Source organism: Rattus norvegicus, chromosome 3 (assembly GCF_036323735.1).
Source record: "Rattus norvegicus strain BN/NHsdMcwi chromosome 3, GRCr8, whole genome shotgun sequence".
Taxonomy (NCBI): domain Eukaryota; kingdom Metazoa; phylum Chordata; class Mammalia; order Rodentia; family Muridae; genus Rattus; species Rattus norvegicus.
Genome location: NC_086021.1, coordinates 42,185,550 through 42,203,120, shown reverse-complemented (window position 1 = coordinate 42,203,120; position 17,571 = coordinate 42,185,550). Strand labels below are relative to the sequence as shown.

The window sequence follows — 17,571 nt, the reverse complement described above, 5'->3', positions numbered from 1 at the left end:
GACCTTTTTGAGTTCTGTGCACTGTATCTTGGGTATTCTGCACTTGGCTTGTGGGGTGGGGGCTAATATTTACTTATTAGTGAAAACATACTGTGCATGTCCTTTTTGGTCTAAGTTGCCTCACTCAGGATGATATTTTCTAATCCTATCCATTTGCCTGCAAAACTCAGGATGGACTTGTTCTTGATAGCTGAGTAATATTCCATTGTGTAAATGAACTACATTTTCTGTATCCATTCTTCTGTTGTGGGACATCTGGATTGTTTCCAACTTCTAGCTATCACAAACAAGGTCGCTATGAACACAGTGGAACATGTGCCGCTATGGCATGATGGGGTATCTCTTGGGTATATTGCCAAGAGTGGTATTGCTGGGTCTTTAGGTAGATCTATTTCCAATTTTCTGAGGAACCTCCACATTGATGTCCAGAGTGGTTAATACCAGTTTCCAATCCCACCAGCAATGGAGGAGTGTCCTCTTTCTCTACATCCTCGACAACATGTGTTGTCAGCTGAGGTTTTGATCTTTGCCATTTTGATTGGTTTAAGGTGGACTCTTATCTTTCAAAATTGTAGTGTGTAGAAACAATCATTCTACACTCAGCCTGTGATTGTTGCCTACTTTCAAGCACCAAGTATCAGTGGAATTATATACTGTTCGTTCTTTTTTGCTGGCTTTTTTCACTTAACATAATGCCTTTAAAGTTTACCTGTATCATAGCAGGTGCCAAAATTCCTTTCCATCTAAAATGATGTGGTCAAAAGCACCCCAAAGAGGAAATTTCATGGCCTGGAATGTTTTTGTAGGAACAATGAAGTTGAATTTGAATTTGAGAAATTAAAAGGACTGGGCACATAGCTCAGCACACAGCACTTGCTTGATATGTGCAAAGGTCTAGGTTTTCTACTGTAGAAAATCAGCTCAAGAAATTAAAAAAAGAGTAACAAAAAGTAGAAAAATAATTAAAATTTATTGTTAAGGTAAAATTACAAACCAAGACTTTTTTTTTAAATTTATTTAATACTTAATAATAATTCTTTGGTTTCCGGGCAAACATCCCCCTCCCCCCTCCCCTTCCTTATGGGTGTTCCCCTCCCAACCATCCCCCCATTGCCGCCCTCCCTCCAACAGTCTAGTTCACTGGGGGTTCAGTCTTAGCAGGACCCAGGGCTTCCCCTTCCACTGGTGCTCTTACTAGGATATTCATTGCTACCTATGAGGTCAGAGTCCAGGGTCAGTCCATGTATAGTCTTTAGGTAGTGGCTTAGTCCCTGGAAGCTCTGGTTGCTTGGCATTGTTGTACATATGGGGTCTCGAGCCCCTTCAAGCTCTTCCAGTTCTTTCTCTGATTCCTTCAACGGGGGTCCTATTCTCAGTTCAGTGGTTTGCTGCTGGCATTCGCCTCTGTATTTGCTGTATTCTGGCTGTGTCTCTCAGGAGCGATCTACATCCGGCTCCTGTCGGTCTGCACTTCTTTGCTTCATCCATCTTGTCTAATTGGGTGGCTGTATATGTATGGGCCACATGTGGGGCAGGCTCTGAATGGGAGTTCCTTCAGTCTCTGTTTTAATCTTTGCCTCTCTCTTCCCTGCCAAGGGTATTCTTGTTCCCCTTTTAAAGAAGGAGTGAAGCATTCACATTTTGATCATCCGTCTTGAGTTTCATTTGTTCTAGGCATCTAGGGTAATTCAAGCATTTGGGCTAATAGCCACTTATCAATGAGTGCATACCATGTATGTCTTTCTGTGATTGGGTTAGCTCACTCAGGATGATATTTTCCAGTTCCAACCATTTGCCTACGAATTTCATAAAGCTGTTGTTTTTGATAGCTGAGTAGATGTACCACATTTTCTGTATCCATTCCTCTTTTGAAGGGCATCTGGGTTCTTTCCAGCTTCTGGCTATTATAAATAAGGCTGCGATGAACATAGTGGAGCACGTGTTTTTTATATGTTGGGGCATCTTTTGGGTATATGCCCAAGAGAGGTATAGCTGGATCCTCAGGCAGTTCAATGTCCAATTTTCTGAGGAACCTCCAGACTGATTTCCAGAATAAACCAAGACTTTTTAAGAACTTAAAAAAGATGAATTGGGAGAGGCTGGAGGGGGGAAGGGAAAAGATCAGATTGTAATCTAAATGTATTAAAATAAAAACTTTAAAAAATAAGGAAATATCTCTAATAAATTTGGAAAGTGAAAAAATTTTCTAGAAAAGTGTGGCTGAAGTTAAGATAAATGTAATATGGATAGAGAATAAATTGAGAAGATTAAAAGATTGCCATCGTTACTCCTGCCTCTATAAATACAGCAGTGTTCATCTACTTTGTCGGCATGTTCAAGGTTCTAGTTTATAGAAAAAGCGTGTGTGGTGTGTGTGTGCGTGTTCAGATTACCTCATTTCAGAGGAAGTGCTTCTCAAGCTCTGCCTTCCTTTCTTTGTAGCCTCAGACAGTCCTGTCCAGAGCCTTGGGGGTACTTGTGGAGCCCTAGGGAAATAGATGGATGGGTGACCAGAGTCCTGGTTATGTGCCCCTGTGTTATTTAGATCTGGTTAATTTATCACTGCTTAAATTGAGAGTTGGGTATTACTTGAGACTGAAAGATTCCTTTGATTTGTTTAAAAAAGAAAGCAAACAAACACCCAATGTTTAGAAGCTACATTTTATCAACACACAATGGGGAATATATTAACTGCATAACTCCATAGATGCTTCTTTACTTAATGCTATATTAAAAACATTTGCCCATCTCATTCAAAATCCATTCCAAAAAATCAATACAGAAGTGCATATTAAAAATGAATGCAAGCCCGAATTATCACAATTCTTTCCCCAACCTTGAAACTATACTCTCTCCAGAATTTGATGACTATCACCCAGAACTTTCTCTGTAACTTTATAGGATGACTGTGGTGTAGAACCTATTTGTGCAATGGACTTTTTTTTTAATAGTTTTATATTTTTTTATTTTTTCTCCATCTTTATTAAATTGGGTATTTCTTATTTACATTTCAATTGTTATTCCCTTTCCCGGTTTCCAGACCCTAACCCCTCCCGCTCCCCTTCTATATGGGTGTTCCCCTCATTACCGCCCTCCCCACAACAATCCCATTCACTGGGGGTTCAGTCTTGGCAGGACCAAGGGCTTCCCCTTCCACTGGTGCCCTTACTAGGCTATTCATTGCTACATATGAGGTTGGAGCCCAGGGTCAGTCCATGTATAGTCTTTGGGTAGTGGCTTAGTTCCTGGAAGCTCTGGTTGTTGGCATTGTTGTTCATATGGGGTCTCGAGCCCCTTCAAGATCTTCTAGTCCTTTCTCTGATTCCTTCAAAAGGGGTCCCGTTCTCAGTTCAGTGGTTTGCTGCTGGCATTCGCCTATGTATTTGCAATAGGCATTTTTTAAGTATAAAAATGATACTGTTCACTATTGTTTTACTTGTGGTTTAAATTATCCTAAAAGTTGTTCTCGTCTATCTATTCTGTTTGTTTAATGATGTGTGTGGCTGTGGTCTCAGTACCCAAACACAGGACTTCACATCTGCTAAACAAGCATTGTACCACAGAGCCATACTATCAACCTTAATATTTTTGTTAAGTAGTTCAAATAGTTTAGAAATAATTCTTAGTAATTGTATTTTCCCTCGTTGTTTTTTTCTCCCAAAGGTGTACACCACTACCACTTCAGTGTACAATAGACATTTTTTAAAGATTTGTTTATTTTATGTATGTGAGTGTACTGTAGCTGTCTTCAGTCACACAAAAAGAGAGCATCAGATCCCATTACAAATGGTTGTGGGCCACCATGTGGTTGCTGGGAATTGAACTCTGGACCTTTGGAAGAGCAACTAGTGTTTTGTTTGTTTTTACATAAGATTCTATTTTTATTGGATTTTTTAATTTACATTTCAAATGTTATCCCCTTTCCTGGTTTCCCCTCCAGAAACCCACTATCCCATCCCCCCTCCTCCTGCTTCTATAAGGGTGCTCTCTCACCCACCCACCCACCCCCTCCCACCTCCCCACCCTGACATTCCTGTGCACTGGGACATGGAGTCTCGACAGAACCAAGGGCCTCTCCCTCCCATTGATGCCTGGAAGGACATCCTCTGCTACATATACAGCAGCCAGTGTTCTTAACAGCTGACCCACCTCTCCAGCCCCTCCATCATTGTTTTAAAGATTGGTTTTTATTTATGTGTATGTTTGTACTACTGTGTGAGTATATCCCACATAACCATGGTGCCCAAGGAGGCCAGAAGATGGCATCAGATCCTCTGTAAGTGGAGTTGCAGGCAGTTAGTTATAAGCCAGCCACCATATGGGTGATGGGAACCAAAACTTGAGTCTTTGGAAAAGCAGCCGTTGTTCTTAACCACTGATCCATCTCTCCAGCTCTTATCATACTTTTAATATGTCTCTATTGCTACACCTCAAGATTTTTTAATTTCATATCTCATCTATTAATTTTCTTATGTGAGGTAAGACTTTTGATGCCCCTCCCCAGAAACCCACATAGACACAAAACACTGTCTCTCACCTAAGTCTTTCTCCTCTCCCATTCTTCCCTATCTTCATGGGGGGAAGACAAGTATACTAAATCAACTGTCAGTATTTCCATTTGAATGAACTGCTGAAGCAGTTAGATTATGGCTCTTTTCTTGAACAGCTTGTTGTAGGTGAGATTTTGGCTTGATATCTCCTTTTTCTTGGTTTTATTCTGTCATTCTGAAGAAACATTTTCCAACAGTGTCCTGAGAGAGTATGATGCTGAAGGCAACCAACGGTTTTGAACTTGCATGATTAGATGGTATGAATATGGAATTCCAGTTTGCTAATCACTCTCCTTTCAGAAATGTGAAGGCCTGATCAGTGGCTTCTTTTGATCCTTGTAGCTTAGGAGGTTTGGCCAATTTGATCCCTATTGTTTTTTAAAATCTATCGGCTTCTAATACCCCGAAATTGAACCATGAAGTACCTTAATGGATTCATTTTCACCCATTGTCCTGGGCATTGACCACTTATCCACTTTGGAGCCTCACATCATAAAGCTTACAAGTACGCTATTGTATTTCTACACTATTATTTTGTTTTGCTTTGCTTTGTTTTTATCTCCCCACCCCTGCCCCCACCCTCATGACAGATAGGATTTAAACCTCCTGCATTGATCCTCTAATGTCCATTTTCTTTCCTGTTTTCCACATTTCTCTTTTAGACCAACCTCTACTGTATTCAACAATTTTCTGTAAAATTTTCTACTTTGGCCATCTTACTGTTAATTTTTTTTAATCTTATCTGTGAGACTATAACTTCCATATTTTAAAAAGTATTTTAATTCTTTCTCCTCCTCTCCCTCCTGTGTTGTCAGACTTGTCAGTAGACACCAGCAACCTCCCCTCCCAGCTCACAGCCCTCCTGAGGAGCTGGTGCAACACAAGCTGCATTCCATGCCAGCTCCTGCATCATTCTCACACTCCAGTCCTGGCTCCTGTCTGTCTTGTGAATCACTTGTTGAGCTCTGGCTGACATGTGCCTTGTCACATTTAAGAGTAGGTACTGAACATCTGACCCAAAGTTCTGTGCTCATCAGCCGAGCTTGACTGAGTACAGACATGGAGACTCTCACATATCAGCAGAACCTTTTCCTTAGGACTAGTCTGTTTTCTGCTAGGGAGTGGGTGTATTGTTACCAGTGCTAAGGAAGGTGAGTGGGTTATAAGGTGACAACATGTGCTATGGTTACCCTGTGTTAGTCCCCTTTTCTAATTAGTGCTTTTGGAGCCGTCCTCAGCTTTACCTATTATCCCAAGCCCTTCTGGTTAGGAGCTTCTAATCAGATTACTCCCTCTGGACAGGCGCAGGAAGCCAGCTGAGGAACTGGGGGCTGGAGAGAAGAGATTTGGGAATGAATCACTGTGCCCTTTCTTTCTAACCTTTGGAGGCTGAGCAACTTCACTTCCTGAGCTTGCCTGGGCTCTCTGTGTGAGCTGAGCTGGTCCTTTCTGTCATGTCCACCTACCCACCTCACCCTTATTAGTGCCTAGCTTTCCTTTATCCTCCATCAACTCTCATGCCACCTTGGACCAGGTAATCTTTTGTTGCCTGTGTCTGTCTGTGGATCATTAGATTGGTTTTTGGTTGGTTGGTTGGTTGTTTGGTTTGGATTTGTTTTTGTTTTTGTGCATCTTTGGGTGTTCCTATGTGATGGTCTCAGTCTCCTCCTTGGCCTACCCTATTAGCTATGACAGCCTGAAATGTCTCAGTCACTGCCCAGTGGGCCCTCAGACAAACCAGTTTATTAGTAACATCATTTTACAGTTTAGAAGATTGACAGCTCTCTTTATTCTCTGGGATTCAAAACTTTAAAAATGCTTTTACTTTACTTTTCCTGTGAGGGTGGTGTCAGAGGAGAAAAGAGAAGTTTCTCTTTGAGGAAACGCCTAGATGGATTGTCGAGTTTCTTCTGTGCTAAATAATAACATGATCAGCTATTAGATCTAACTCATCTTCCTTAAGAAGTTGGTTTTTAACGCAGCTGGGAGTTTTTATAATTTCTCAATTCTCAGCACCTTAACTGCTAAGGTTAGAGATATTATTTGAATGTTCTTCTCTGTAACACACCTCCAGCTCATGGCTGCACTGTGTCACCTCCTCCATCCTCACTAGTTTTGAAATTTAGATTTTCTCTGTTGGTTTTGCCACTAATGAACTAATTCCCTATATACGACCCATTGTCTCCTAAATCCATCTTTGCAAACCAGTAAAGGTTTGTTTCTAAGCATAATAGTAGTACCAATCTGCCAGTCTCCTAACACACACCATTCCATTTTAATCCCTGCCAGCTACTCTGTGAGAGGTAGACATGAGCCCTATTTCACATGCACAGAGCCCAGCGCTCATAGGCTGTGGTCGCTAGCCTTAGTCTGCAGGTCAGTGGGGTGTAGCAACCCCCATTCTGAAGGTTTGGCCCCCTAGGGTTGACTTGTGATATTCATGAGGGGAAAAATGTAATTTTATATCTGAAATGCACAACAAAGCAAAGAAGCTTTTACTCTAAGGAGACTCTGAACTTTTGTGAGACCAATTTGTGTGAGTTTGACACAGAATCACTGTAGAGCTCTAGCCATGTTGAAATTTGCATTTTAATCTCTTGGTGATTTTTCAAGGATTAATTTAAAATGACTAAATGGCTGCATTGCAAATTGAAACAAGCAATAACCACAGGGTTGTTAATGTGATACATTGTACTGTCATGGACAGAACATTGGTTTCAGAGACAGCCAGACATGGGGCCCCACCAGCCAAGGGCCCTTGGGCTTCTTGTCTTCTTAGAACCTCAGCATTCTTAGCTAATAAAGGGAAACACGAAGAGCAGAAGTCTTAAATGGTAAGTTTCAAGGGCAGTGCTGAGTGCCACCAGAACTTTCTTTTTCTCCTTATTCTAGTTTCCTGGAGATTCTTATTCAACCTCCTTGAGGTTTCAGTGTTACTGTAAGCTGAGGAACATAATTCCCCATGGCTTGTCTTTTCTGGATGTTAACTGACATTCTTGGCTGTACAAATTAATGTCATCCCTCTCTGGGATATGTCTTGTGGGCCTCTGTCATCACTGGTGTAGTGAATAGCGTGTGGGAGCCCCGTGCTTAACATAGAAGAGGTTTCTGAAGACACATGGTTATCTCTGTTAAAGGACGATCTAAATTTAAGAAAGTAAGCAACTGAAGGACATATGACCTTTGGAACATGAAACCTAACAACATTATGTTTTCTGACATCAGAGAAAGGTTAATATACATAAAGAAGGAAGAGCTAGTACTTGTTTAATGCCCTCCATGTCTAGTGGCTCAGACCAGGCACTATTTGTTACTTCCTAAGCTCTTACATTAGCCAGTGATGTGGTTGTTAGTCCCTTTGAAGAACAGGGAAACACAGAGTTGTAAATTCACTTATTTAGTCCCTGAGTGCAAAATCCAGAATTCATACCTGGGTGAGTCTAGTCCCAGCGTGGAGATGCTTCTAGGTGCAGGTTCAGTGCCACCTGTACACCCTAAGAGAGCATTAGTGTACGCAGTGTGATTAGTCACATGGACAGTTGCTTAATGCCATCTGCCCTTTTAAGGATGGAAGGCTAGTACCTGGAACTCGTAGATGCCTGACTACATGCTATTAGTGTCTGACTGACTGGCTGGCTGACTGACTGGCTGGCTGACTGGCTGGCTGGCTGGCTGGCTGGCTGGCTGGCTGGCTGGCTGGCTGGCTGGCTGGCTGGCTGACTGACTGACTGACTGACTGACTGACTGACTGACTGACTGGTTGGATGGATGAATGAACTAAAAAAGTGCCAGACCCTGAGAGAGGAAAAAGAACAACTCCTTACAACTGGCTTTTGGGCCAATTTGTCTACAAGTTGTTAATGAAAAGCAAACATGGAAAATTAATTCTTTCCACTTTTAGCTCCTTGTTGAAGTTAATTCTCATTATTTCTTCAATTTCTTTGTAAAAATATTTTCTTGCTTTTCACTGAAAAATGATTACTATGTAATTGCTCATCAGGGTTTTCTGTGTCTATCAAGATAACACATGTAGGAGTAAATTTTATGCAGTCAGTAATTAAATGAGCATAAATCTTTATAAATTTTAAACAGGTGACCTGCATTTAAGAAAAAGTCACAGATCATGGACAGATGTGTAGTAATAATTACATTGTAAGCTGACTGCATAAGAGATATTTTGTTTTGCACCCAGGTTTTGAAGTTTACTTTTGATTAATGGATAATCATATAGGCCTTAATTTGAAGTATTAAACAAACCTGTCTTAATTATCTGGTCAGTGTCATACCAAGTAGCTAATGATGTGAGGAAAGTGTTTAGCCGGACGGTTATATGAGACATTGCCCAGACTCCACTTTGTCAAAAGATGCACCATGCTCTAGAGAAGATTCATGAAGTCAGTGTAGCTTTCACAGTCAATGAAGTTGAGACGGAAGGTGTGGACCTGTTATCAAACACTGAGGTTGCTCCTGTGGGTTCTCAGAGCATTGTCTAGTCTATTGTCTTTCCTTTGCACAGAGGATATAAAACTGACCTTGGTAACTCTGCTTTCTATTCTGTAATTCACTTCTCTCATTTGACTGTTCAAATAAGTTTGCAGATTTTTTTTGAGCAGATTATTTTAGAACCCCAAAAATGTAATTTCCTTTTAAGAATCTGGTGCCACAGGGGTTGGGGATTTAGCTCAGTGGTAGAGTGCTTGCCTAGCAAGCGCAAGGCCCTGGGTTCGGTCCCCAGCTCCAAAAAATAAAAATAAAAATAAAAATAAATTAAAAAAAAAAAAGAAACTGGTGCCACTAAGGTAACTTAAATATGTTTTTTAGATCACGTAAAGGCTGATTTCATATTATAAAAGTTAGACCTGGTGACAGAGCATACCTGTATAGAACACTCAGTTGAGAGGAAACCTGAAGCTTATCATCTGGGGACCAGTTTGGACAATGTTGCAAGACCCTGCCTCTCTTTAAAGAAAAAAGTCATATTGTAAAATATTTGAGCAAGAGTTATTTTAGCACTTGAGACCCGTTTACAGAGCCAAGCCGCTGGCCCAGGAATCAGCCTCTAAAGTGGCTGTAGTGAGTCTTTATTCTGTCCTGCGATTGGAGTCTCAGAGACTAATCAAATGACAGACTGGGGCAGACTAGCATCTGCTTTGAAGGCTCTAAGGAGTACCCAGCTTAGAGTCAGTTCTTTGGTTTGAGGATTATCTCATTTCCCTATGGTATTGAACCTAAGTCTCTTTCTCTCTAAGCCACATGATATCCCCTCCTGGGCCCAGCTCATTCCAACCCCACCCCCAACCTCCACCTGCTTCATAACCTCAGGCATGGATCACAGTGAGTGTGAAGCCCCCAGCCACCTAGGCTGGTGCTAGAGCCAACTGAGAGCAAGGAAGGAGCAGCCCCTGGGAGATGCTCCTCGGGGCATGGGGTTTGCCAGGTGTTGCTCCCCATTTGTCTGCATTGAAACCTTCACTGTCCTTTTGAAACATTGAGAAATAGAAGCTAAGGGTTCAAGGACTTGATGCAGCACAGACTTCCTCAGAAATTCACCTTCCATGCTGCACTGTCTGGAGTCCCCGTTAGATCTGAATTCTAGTCAGACTGGCACCTTCATATGGAGGTGAGCAGTGTATAATAAAGTCCAAGCCAGGAAAAGAGCCTAGCAACACACTGGCACAAAAAAAAAAAAAAAACCAAAACTAAGACCAGAGTACAGATCTCAGGAAACAGTCCTCCTAGTAAGGTTCTCTTATCCTGGCAGGAGTATTACCTGGTAGTAAGTGGCACAGGATGAATGGGCAGTGACTGGGGCTTACCTGTGATGAGGTTGCAATGATCCAAGGTTTCATGCTGAGGAACAGGAAGCAGAAATACCATGTTCAACAGGAATGGTGGTTATTTAGAAGTGTTTACATTCAAATAAATAGGCAATGAAATGTTTGGACAAGCAGAAGGCACAGAGTCTTGGAACCATGGAGGTCATAGAGCCAAAGAGCCTTTCTTTCTCCCCTCTCCAAATCTTAATTCTTTGTCAAGTCCTGTGGTTAAGAGTAGCTTTGTTTGTTTGTTCGTTTTTGTTTTGTTTGATTTTTTGTTTTGTGTTTTTTTTTTGTTTTTTAACATGTATAATTAAAGCTTTCTTTTGAACTGTTTACACATTTGGATTCTTTCCCCTGGAGTGTGGCAGTAACCGGGTAAGTGCTTAACAGGTCCTCCCATTTGCCTTTTTCCCTGCTGCTATAGGCTTTGAGAGGTTTTTTAACTTTTGTTTTATGTGTGTAGCTGTTTTGCATGTATGTATATTGGTGTATTACATATGTTCATGGTGTCCACAGTAGGCCAGAAGAGGGTATCAGATCCTCTATAATTGGAGTAAAAGAAATTTGTGAGCTGCTATGTGGATGCTGGGAATTGAACCCAGGTCCTGTATAAGAGTAGCCAGTGCTCTTAACTGTCTCTGCAGCCTCAAGGAGCTCCTTTTGAAACCCAAATGTGATCCTGTCTTCCTTTCTATGGGCCTTTCACTAGCACTGAGTAACTGGTCACCTTATCTGACTCAGCCTGAGTTGCAGTCAGGTGCTTTTTCTTCCTAAAACACTGCACTGTCTCTGCTAGACCACTTTCCTGTGCCCTGCTCACACCAGAGCCAAAGGACAGGTAGTCTTCACTTTGTTTCTTCCACATATGGATTTATTCTTTGAACAAACTGCTAGATGCTGGGATTTGTAATTTATCCAAAGGTATTCAGCCTAGTAGAAAAACATACTTAAATCTGAGTTACTATAAGATGGGGACAAATTGCCATGGAAACACAAAGGAGCATTTGGCAGAGGAGTCCAGGAACCCTTCCAGGAGGAGGTGACACAGGGCTGATCTCCTTAAATAAATGAACATGTTTAGAACAGAGAAGAATATTCTGAGAGGAAGTAAAGGCCTGATGGGTGGGAAATGACAGGGCAACTCTGAGAAGTTGAGGTTTACCATGGAGCTCAAGCTATGAGCACTTAACAACAAGAGGGAGATCCCTAACTCCCAGGGGCTCCCTCTGAGCCCAATCTTGGTGGAAACTAAGAGTGAGCCAGAACCCCCTCTGTCCTGCAAGTGCTCCCTGTCCAAGAAGTTCCTGGGCTGGGCCGTTGGCACTCCCTCCCACTCTGGCGGGTGGCATCCCAGAAGGAAAGAGGCAGGGGAGGAAGCAGATAAGAGAGACAGCTTCTGTTTAGACACAAATATCTTGGTGATCAGCACAGATGGGATGAGAAATACCAAAAAAAGTACATGACAGTTTAGAAAGAATTTGGCTAAATGTTACATATTTTTAACATACCTGTGTAGAGTTTTGGACCAAGCACCTAAGTCCCTCCAATCTCGACTGGGAATGGGGGACTGCCTCATTCGAGTTGTGTTTTATTTCAAAAACACACCCTTCCCAGTCCACAAAAGTATCCTTGTGAATTTTTTTTCCTCCCACCAAAATAAGGCACAGGATTTGTCTCTGACGCTGTGTCTCCCTATTTGGACGGCAAGCTGTGTAACATATTTCTCCTCAGCGTGAAGCTTCTTGGCAGACTCTTGAGGCCACGTTTTGGTGGCTTCAGAGTTATCTTTGGATCTGTCAAAAGTGCTAATGGGCTTTCTGGCCTTCTTTAAGCTCCTCATTTCTATTTTCTTGTTACTTCTATCCTCTTCTAAAAGAAAAATTCATATAATTCATCAGCATTTAAGCTCTCTCTGAAATGCTCAGCTGAGGGCCTTGTATTTTTGTTTGTGAGAATTGCTCTGCCGTGTCACTGTCTCGGGAACAAACCCCACCCTGACATCATTAACTCAGCGCTCCTCAGTCCACTGCACAGAGAAATGCTTCTTACCCAGTTTCATCTGGATTCAGTGCTCATTTTATTTTTTTCATGGAGTTGTTAGGAGGCAAACTGGTATGTCAGTTAACATAACTTTTAGATTCAAGAAACCTGCTCTTAGCTCTGCCCTTTCTAACTGGGTGATCTTTAAAAACAACTAAGGCTTTCTAAGCTTTCATTTTTCCATTGAGACATAGTAATGTCTACCTAAAGGTTATTAGGAGGAATAGAAAGAAACTAGATAAAGCACACATGGCCTGGCATGTAAGGATTCCTCTCTAAATGGGGCAACAATGTCCTAAGGGGCAGGAGAGTTCCCCCTTCTTTGCATATATATTTCCTCTTATTTTCCCCTATATTCAATATTTTTTGAATATGATATTTTAACTTACACTTTAAGGTATTATATATTTAAACCCTAGACCGAGTCTTCTGCTGTTCACTTATCATGTGAACCTTGTTACATTACATCACTTTTCTGTGCTTCTGTTTGACAATTTTAAATAGAGAAAGTGACATCTAGTACAAGGAATGGTTTTAAGGTTGAAGCACGATGTGTAAAGCCTTATCGCGGTAGATAGTGAACAAGCAATATCTAGGAGGGACAGTGCAAGGGAGTAGAGCTGTCAATTCACTTGCTCTTTGTGAAGTTTGGTGGTTAGGCTAATACTCTGGTCAAACAGTAATAAATCATGAGATAAGTGCTCATTCTTATTCTCAACCATAATATTATAGAAAAGCGCTTTATGGTCTTTTGCATATAAAATCCACTGGTTTACTTAAATTATGGGTTGTAGATCTTTAATCACGATAAACTGCCACTCATGGCAACAGCTTACCTTTCCTCCTTTCATTTCCTGAGAGTTGCATTGTGCAGCATTGAAACCCTGTAACATTAAAGAAATTAGCATATTCCTGTGTATTATTAATGTCAGGTGGATATAGAAAGGTTGTAGAAATGAAATGTTATCCATTTCCCTGCTGAAATCTGAAGAATCCTAGTCCATAATGCTAATTAAAGGAATGAACTCCAGGATATGGGGGGAAAACAAAAGCTGTTTAAAATCCTTTATTGTCACAACTTGCTGGTTATCTACATCTTCTCCCTTTGAGTGAAATATTTGAGAGGTGTAAGGTTTTGAGATTGCTATAATTCTAGCAGAGCCAGTTTGCTATGGACACACACAGAAAGGATGAGGCAGGCAATGCCCTGCCTTTGTGCTAGGATCTACTGGGTAGTTCCTGGAGCTTAGACACTTTCACTAGGATGCATGGCACCATACGTTTGAAAAGGTCTAGGACCTAGGGTCCAGAGATGAGTGCAGAGCCCTGTCTTCATTGCTTATTAGGCCATTTGATCTTAGAGACTTTCCCTCAGCCTTGTTCTCGTCATTTTTGAGATTGTAGAGTTCCTATGCTTCTCATCCTTTGGAATGACAGGAAAAGCCAACACACTGCTATGTACGAGGACCTCAAGTTGTAACCCATAATCACCACACAAAGATGCACTTGCTTGGGCTGCTCATCTCCAAGGCCTCTTTGAACTTTGCATTTCATGATTTCACACATGAGTGGAGCTGGGGCTTGCAGGTAGAAAGAGCGGGACAGGAAGAAGAGCACACGCCTTGTGATTATTTGCTTTCTCCTGCCTTTATGAGATACTAGTCATAATAAGAACAAACAAAATAAGCCACAAGACTTGCTTTCTTCTTTTTCCTAGAGAAATCTGACAGAATATTTTGTGGCTGTGGATGTGAACAACATGTTGCATCTGTACGCCAGCATGCTGTATGAGCGCCGGATCCTCATCATCTGCAGCAAGCTGAGTACCGTGAGTAGACCGTCTCGAGACGGCTTTGCAGTCATCTAATTTTAATTGAAGGATGTATCGGCAAGATTAAAGAAAATTTTAGGAAAATGAATCAGCCACATTCCCCTCATATGGTAATACATCATTGTCATTAATTATTCATGTCCCTTTACAGTGTCAAAGCCCATTTCATTTATTCTTACAGTCTCATGATCAATTATAAATAATTTTGTGCCTATCTCCACATAAGCTTGTTTTTGTCATTTTTTTAAAATGCCAGCACTATATTCCATTGTAATGATATAGTTATGATTTACTAAAGTCTTCTCTCAGTTGTCATTTAGATTGTTAATAGATAAATCCTCTAATATTTGATACTGCAACAAACATCTTTGAGCTCCCTGTTATTGAAACAGCTCACATATACGTGGGGACTTTGTAAATAATAAATATGTTAAGCAGTAGGACCTCTGGTCAAAGGCTTTGATAAGTACCAAGAATTGGGGGCTGCCAGATTGTTTCCCCAGAAGGCTGGGCCTGTGAACAGTGAATGTTGTCAATCTGTATACAAGTAAACCACTTTCCCGACAGCTTTTGCAGACTCGGCTGTGTCTTTGTATATGTTGTCTGTATGCTTGTGCTACCTTTTAATCTTTCAGTAAAAATAGGTATAACATGATACATTAAGTTTTAACTTTAAAATCTTTGGATAGAGGTAACTATTTTTCATAAATTTATTTCCCCTGTGTATTCTGTTAAAACCTTTTGCCATTTATCTCAGAGGGGTTCTGATGGTTTGTTCTGTTTTATGGGTTTTTGAAGAAATTGGGTGTGTGGTATCTGGTGTGTGTGTGCATATGCATGTGCGTGCATGTGTGCGTGCATCTGTGTGAGTGAGATTTGCATGTTTGGAAGTAAATGTGTATATGTGGCTGGCCATGCATATATGTGCATGTAGAGGCCCAAGGATAATGCCACGTGGCTTCCTCTACTTTATATTTTGAGGCCAGGTCTCTCATTGAACCTGGCACTCAAGTTTCGGACATCTTGTTTAACCCTGTCTCATCTTCCTGCCTACTGAGATGACTAGCAAGCCACCACCCCATCCAGCTATTTTATGTGAGATCAGGAGCTCTCAACTCCAATGCTCACACTTAACATGGCAGTGCTTTACCCAGCTGAGCCATCTCACATTCCCTGTTTTAGTCTGTTTGAGATAGGGTTTTTGCTTCATAATCCAGACTGCACTTGATCTCACTATGTAGCCCAAACTGCTGCTGCTGCTGCTGCTGCTGCTGCTGCTGCTGCTGCTGCTGCTGCTGCTGCTTTGCCTCCTCCTCCTCCTCCTCCTCCTTTCATCTTCTTCCTCCTCTTCTTCTTCCTCCTCTTCCTCCTCCTCTCCCTTCTCCTCCCCATCTCCCTTCCTCTCCCTCTTCCCCTTCCTCTTTTTCTTTTCTTCTTTTTTGGAAAAGCCAAAAGAAAGAGCCAAAGTCATACTTGAAGAAAATGAATGGATTGTGATAGCTTGCTTTAGTAGATCTTTCTGTAAAGCTGTATTCATTGGTCTGTGGTGTTAGTAGTTAGACTGGGGATTTAGGCAGGCTAATGGTACAGAATGGAGGCCCTAGAACAGCCCACAAGTAGACAAGGGCTCTATAAATAACAAAGGAGGCACTGAACCTTCTGTTAAAACCAGGCAAACATTTCAGCAGTAGTTGTCCACCTGTGGAAGGAATAAAAGACTGTGTCTCTTTTATTCATACAAAACTAAATTTCAAATGAATTAATGTTTAAATATGAACATACTGAAAATTGAAAAGGCCCTCCATCAATGAAGTGCACCCTAGCCTATTTTCAGTCTTCAGCTGGATTAGGGTCCAACAGTCTCTTCTCAGCACATCAAGTATTGAATACTGTGTTGGACTCATGAAGCTTTCTTTGTAACTGGACTCTGACCTTGTCATGTACAGTAGATAAACTAATGGCTAGGATTGACTTCCAACAATGCGTTGGGTACAAGAATGACAGCAGGCCACACTGGGTCTTGTCACTATTAGATTGTTAATCCCTGAGTTAGGTGGCAGGTTTTGTGGCTTAACTTTCCTAATTTAAAATTTATTTGTATGATGTACTTATTTTTATATGTGTTCTATTTCAAGAACTTTTATCAAAGAAAAATAAGATGCCAAGCTCAAGGGATAGAGACAAAGTAGTTCCTATAAAAATGTTAAAGAATCAATGATGTGGAGCTGGAGAGATGGCTCAGCGGTTAAGAGCACCGACTGTTCTTCCAAAGGTCCTGAGTTCAATTCCTAGCAACCACATGGTGGCTCACAACCATCTGTAATGGGATCTGATGTGTCTTCTGGTGTGTCTGAAGACAGTGACAGTGTACTCATATATATTAAATAAATAATTTTTTAAAAAAATAAATATGCCTAAGATTTTACACTCTGGATATGAGACGATAGTGAAGCAATGTCTCGAACTCCTAACCCAGCATTCTGTACCCATCTAATAGAATCCAGAAGAGAGTCCAGCTGCCTTGTCACACCTGTCAACCTCTGGTATCTGCGCCCACCCTTGTGGGTAAACTGTCCTCTACAATAGTCACTCTACGTGTCCAGATGACTTTGTCCCAGAGTATATTTCAGTAGTCAACATCAAACAAAAATAGACAAAAATTCCTGATTTCCTGAAGCTTTCACTTGAGTAAAGGAGACCTAAGTCAGATCCAGTAGCTACTAAAGTACCCAGGAGAGTAGCGAAGACAGTGGAGAGGAGTGGGGAAAAGGAGCAGGATTTTCTCTATCTGCCTCCATGTCACCCCCCAGGAAGTGCTCCAGCAGAGAAGTAAGAACTTAGTTCTGCCCAGTCTTTGCTTCTCTCTGCTGGTGCTTTCCAAAGCACACACCAACATGATACAGAAACTCCTAAATCTTAATGACAAAGCACCGCTAGGGAGGTTGTTCTAGAGATAAAGGCACTTGCTGCCAAGGCTGATAACCCAGGTCAGTCTTCAACACCCATGTGGTGGTGTTAGAAGGAACGAGCTTACTAGTGCAGGCCATCCTCCAGCCTCCACATGCACATATGCATGCATGCACACACATATAAATGAATGTAACTTTCAAAAACAAAGACAACTTCCTGTGAGTCAGATCTACTTCATCCCACTTATATTCTTCCCTTTACTCCTTTCATATTCTCCCCTTTAGAACAAAATTCCTCAAAAATCACGTTTCCTGTCCAGTCTCTCTGCTCTTGTTCACTCACCATTTTACTGAAGTATTTTTTTTCCTTTTTTCTTTTTTTTTTTTTTCGGAGCTGGGGACTGAACCCAGGGCCTTGCGCT

The 17,571-nt window shown here is 41.4% G+C and overlaps 1 protein-coding gene across 28 annotated transcripts in view; it reads left to right on the top strand.

Moving 5' to 3' along the window:
* Positions 1 to 17,571, top strand: part of Dennd1a (DENN domain containing 1A) — a 487,315-nt gene that overhangs the window by 258,696 nt on the left and 211,048 nt on the right. For 26 of the 28 annotated variants that reach the window (NM_001191747.1, XM_039105292.2, XM_039105287.2 and 23 more), the window contains one exon: positions 14,127 to 14,237. In NM_001191747.1, the coding sequence (NP_001178676.1) occupies positions 14,127 to 14,237 (111 nt within the window). Of the gene's footprint in view, positions 1 to 14,126; positions 14,238 to 17,571 lie in introns of those variants that run through there. The other 2 variants (XM_063283992.1, XM_063283993.1) reach the window with 2 other exon arrangements.